Raw genomic sequence first — 5,333 nt, 5'->3', positions numbered from 1 at the left:
ATTTAGAGTTCATCACACAAAGACGACATGGGGTGGGATTCTGCATTACAAATAGGAAACTATTAGTAAAAGGCTTTAATAGACTAGAGATTGTGTAAAGGTACATCTGTAGGCATATATATAACATACAAAACTGCCATTAAGTGTCAAATTTGAATTTCCTGCTTTTTTTTGTAAATTAACACTCCTGACACTTGCGTACCTGAATATCTAGTAAAGGATCTAGGATGTTTGGGTCCACGGATTGGCAGCTACTACGAATTACCTCATTTGGTGGGGTACAAAGCTCAATTTCAAAATTGTTAGGAAGCGGCATACCAATTTGCATAAAATGATCTAAGATGCCCGCAAGTTTCTAATGCATTTCATTAACCTCGCTACTATACTTTGCATGCATCTCACTGATTTCTTTATTATACTTCCCATGAATCTCACTCATTTCTTCCTTGCACTCCTCCCTCACTCTCCTGGTAATAGTAGCCAAGTCATCTACAGAGATAGTCCTGCTATTTTGCATATTTTTTCCTGATCCAAACACATCGCGAATGCAAGCCCCTCCTCCAACCCCTCTAACGTCCACCATGCTCCTTTTTTTCAAGTGCACGTGTCAAAATATCATCATGACCGTGTGGACTCCATGACCCTTCATATATTTTATCATGCCAGGCTACCTGTTCCAATACCTGGACACTACATAGTACTACATAATAATTTTTAATGTTTACTGGAATTTAAATTATCTAGACGTGCCACAATACAATACTATGAAGTCTATAAGATAAATGTATTCTAACATATAGATGAAGCAATTTACCATTTTTTCAAACACTTCCATGGTGGAAGCTTTAGGGAAAAAATAACCTTCTCCCTCCTTCTTCTTAAGTCGTGCTCTAATCCAATCAAAACCACGACCAGTACAATCATTAGATAATATAGACGGATCAATGCATTCAGACTGAGACAAATGAGCAATAGGGTCCTCTTTTTTCCATTCAATCCTCTTTTCATCATAGCCACCCTTTCCTAGATAATGTGAATGTGTGTTATTTTTTGACGTTCATGTGCTTTCTCACGAATTTCCTGTTCCAAAACAACCAATTACTAGTTACTTTAATTAGAGAACAACTAATATTGCTGCTGTTACCTTGATTACTTAAAAATTTGCAAAAACCATGAATAAATCTAGAATCTTTTCTTGGATTGATTCAAACTAGATTCTGTACTTTCTTCCATTTAAATCTGAAAAAAGAGCAAGTTCAGTTTGTAAGCGGCATATCATGAAGACTAAAGTATTAAATGTATAATAAATTATGCATGGTATGTCGTACATGTTAAGTTTGCACAGATTACATAAACAATTTCCCACAACTACAATAAACTAGACTAATAAAAAATAAAGTAATGAAATAATTTATTAAACCTACAACAAGATAGAAAAATAAAAACTAATAAACATATGCAATAAGCTAGACGTGGAAAAAAATAAAGAAAGAAACTAACATGACAGGTTAAGCATCTTACATATTTTATTTAATCAATCCACATTCCTTCATCGTGGTCATTACGAATGTAATGTGAATTAAAATTCTCGTCCTCGTATGAGGTTGGCAGCTCGGTAGAGAAAGGGGGATTCTCATTAAATTGGTTGTATTCATCTTCATCTACAACATCATCAATACCGAGAATTCGTCTCTTACCTTGAACAACAATCGAATATTTAGAGTCAACACGGTCTTCAATGTAAAAAACTTGTTTCACTTGTGTGGCAAGTATGAATGGGTCATCTTCATGACCAAAGCGACTAAAGTCCACCAAAGTGAAACCTAACTCATCCACTCGAACACCACGCCGAATAAACCACTTACATTTAAATAAAGCGATTTTAAATTCTTTATAATCAAGCTCCCAGATATGTTCAATAACCCCATAATATGAATTTTTTACATCTCGTGATTGATTGTTAGCATTTCTATCAATTTCTGTCGACGACACTCCTACACACACTCCGCTATTCTGCATAGCGCTTTTTCGATCTTGATATTTGGTATAGAATGTGTATCCATTAACATCATAACTTTCATATGACCTCACAAGAACTCCAGGTCCATAGGCTAACCATTATATCGTATTAGAAACTGAAGTAGGTGCTTGTGATATGAGAGACATTACTCGATCTTTAAACCATTCACCAAAAGAGCTGTTTTGTTCATATAACACCCACTTGCGACTCTTAGAAGGATGCATTTGGAAAATTTGGGTTACTGTTCCTCCAAGTAGGCATTTACTTCTGTCATGTGTTGTAGTACAAGATGAGCTCTATCAAGTATTTCAGCACCCGGAGAGATCATTTTTAGGCCCAATGTACCATGACCTTGAAGTCTACCCTCATGTCGAGATCTTGGAATCCCAATGGGATCCGTACTTGCTAAATAATCCGTGCAAAATTCAATTACCTCCTCCACATAATATGCTTCAACTATACTACCTTCAGGTCGATATCGACTCTTCACATATCCTTTCAACGTTCATAAAAATCTCTCAAAATACATGTGGCAAAGTGTGAAATACTGCTCAATTGGCAAAGTGTAACAATAATGTCAACTTGTAATTTATCCAACGAATCAGGATCAATCACTTTACTGCATATAGTGTTAAAGAACAAACAAAGCTTCGTAATTACAAATCTGACATGCTTCGGTAGTATTCCTTGAATTGCAATTGGTAGCAATTGTTGCATAACACGTGACAATCATGTGACTTCAAACCCACAAGTTTCAAATCTTTCATTGATACCAGCTTTTTAATATTTGAAGAATATCCATGCGGAGCTTTCACACTAGATAAATATTTACAAAAGCTAATTTTCTCTTTCCTAGATAAAGTATTACACGCCGAAGGTAGATATGAACGCTTTGTAGACACTTGTGGCGCTAACTCTTTTCGAATTCCCATTTCTTGCATGTCTAGTCTAGCCTTGATCCCATCCTTTGTTTTTCCAGGTAATTCAACAATGTTCCTATAATACTTTCACAAACATTTTTTTCAATATGCAAAGTGTTTCCAATATGGAAGCTCCCAAAATATGGATCTCTTTTTCCAAATATTATCTTGAGGCATTTTACAGAGCTTTCCAAGTTCAACATCAAGATCTTTGACCCTCTCGAAGGTCTCCAGTCCACTTAAAGGCATACAAGCTCCACGAGTCTCGACATGTCCATCAAAAGACTTCTTGTCCTTACGATACGGGTGGTTGCGAGGAAGAAATCTTAGATGATTCATATATACATTTTTTTGTCATGTTTTAAGCGGTAGGTGCTTGTACCATCTTCCCATATTGGGCATGCTTTTGCTCCTTTAATGGGGTATCCCGAAAGGTTACCATAACCCGGAAAATCACTTATGGTGCAAAATATCATGGCACGTAAATTAAAATGTGACTGATTTTAGGAATCATACACCGTCACACCTTCGTCCCATAATAATTTCAAATCTTCAATAAGCGGCTGAAGATAAACATCTATGTTATTTCCGGGCTCTTTAGGTCCAGATATTAGCACATATAACATTATATTTTGCGCTTCATACACAACCAAGGAGGCAAATTATAAATCGTGAGAAGAACCGGCCAAGTGCTATGATTACAACTTAAAGTACGATAAGGATTCATGCCATATGCACAAAGACCAAGTCGTAAATTCCTGACCTCAGCAAAATTCTGGAAACATTCCATCAATGCTCCTCCATTGTGGAGAGTCACTTGGATGTCTAAGCATCCCATCTGACTTTCTCCATTCTGCATGCCATCTTAAATATTTAGCATCTTTTACATTCGCATAAAGGCATTTGAAACGTTCCACAATAGTAGATACCAAACCACTTTAGCAGGAGGCCTTTTCTTTTTCTCTTCTGAATTATTACCATCTGGCTTATACCGAGATGCTCCACACTTAGGACATACGTGTAAATCTTCATTGTCATTTCGAAACAAAGAGTCATTTGGACGTGCATGTATCTTTTTCACATCCATTCCCATTGGACATAGTATCTTCTTAGCCTCGTACATAGAATTTGGGAGCTCATTATTTGGAGGAAGTATGCCTCTCATAAGTTTTAATAGGTCTGTAAAACTCTTATCAGTCCACCCATATTTTACTTTCATTCTACACAACTTCATTGTTGTTGACAATATAGTGAATTCACTATTGCAACGGGGATACAAAAGTTTCTTTGAATCTCTCACTAAGTTTTAAAGAATTTATGGCCGGTGAATGAAATGGTCTTCCACATCTTCTATCATCTCTTCTACTCTATCATTGATCTTATCATTATAATCTTCATCAATGGTCTTACTATTTTCCTCATCTTCACAATTTCGATGAGAACTCTCACCTGAATCAATTACCTCCCCATGCCAAATCCACTTAGTGTAATTCTTTTTGAAACCATGACTAAATAGATGGTCCTGCATAGTCTCAATCTTAGAAAAAAATTTCATGTTAAGGCAAAATTGACAAAGACACAGATCAAGTCTTTGTATCCATTTTCCTTCTCTTTATTTTCTTGGTGTTTTAGAGCACACAAAATAAATTCATTAACTCCCCTGATATAATCCTCCTCCATATGTGAGATAGTGTACATCCATGTTTGACGATCCATTTACTATTTTCCATGTAATCAAAAATTGAAAAATATCACACCAATCAGGATAATAAAAAAAACACTTTCTAAGCATTAAAATAGTCCTGCAAAATTCTGCAACTAGAGAAAAAAATTATACATCAAAGGAAAAATCGAATATACAGAAAAAAATAACATATTGCAGATTTTGTTATTAAATTTTACAATATCATAATTCATTAATATTTATCTGTCCATTTATTTCCTTTTAAATAGACTGAAATAGGTTCTGCCATTATATCTATGGTATGGAACATTTTTTTAGGTAGGTGTATATGTATATAGTAAAAGTGAAAAAGATAGCAAAAAAATCCTCTAATTTTTAGTCTTGCTCTACAAAAAGTAAATATAAACGAAGAGTTAAAAATATTATACACTTAAATAATTTTTTATTGTTACTTAAATAAGTAATTAAATTTAAGAAATATTAACATAAAAATCATGTTAATAAGAGTAAATACTTGCTTTGAAAATTGCAACTAGTGCCAGATAGACTCTAACTCCTAGATATAATTACTATTTTTAATGACTTCATTAAAGTTAATTAATTGATCTATACACACTAATTCTTATTAGTATATTATTAGTTTTCAATCTTTAGGTAATTAGTTTAATTTTAAATTATATCGAATTTTAAATATGAAATAAATTGAACA

The 5,333-nt window shown here is 34.2% G+C and overlaps 1 protein-coding gene across 1 annotated transcript; it reads right to left on the bottom strand.

Moving 5' to 3' along the window:
* Positions 1-355: 355 nt before the first annotated feature.
* On the bottom strand, positions 356-4,174 carry LOC141702945 (uncharacterized). Its single transcript, XM_074506524.1, has 7 exons — positions 3,870-4,174; positions 2,681-3,016; positions 2,548-2,639; positions 1,566-2,111; positions 815-1,023; positions 684-700; positions 356-587 (listed from the first exon to the last, which is right to left on the bottom strand). The coding sequence occupies exons 1-7, from the start codon at positions 4,172-4,174 to the stop codon at positions 356-358; spliced, it is 1,737 nt and encodes a 578-aa protein (XP_074362625.1).
* Between the last annotated feature and the right edge of the window lie 1,159 nt (positions 4,175-5,333).

This window comes from Apium graveolens, unplaced genomic scaffold, assembly GCF_009905375.1.
Source record: "Apium graveolens cultivar Ventura unplaced genomic scaffold, ASM990537v1 ctg5958, whole genome shotgun sequence".
In the NCBI taxonomy this organism is placed as follows: Eukaryota; Viridiplantae; Streptophyta; class Magnoliopsida; order Apiales; family Apiaceae; genus Apium; species Apium graveolens.
Note: the sequence above shows the minus strand (reverse complement) of the source record. Positions and strands in the feature narration are given on the sequence as shown.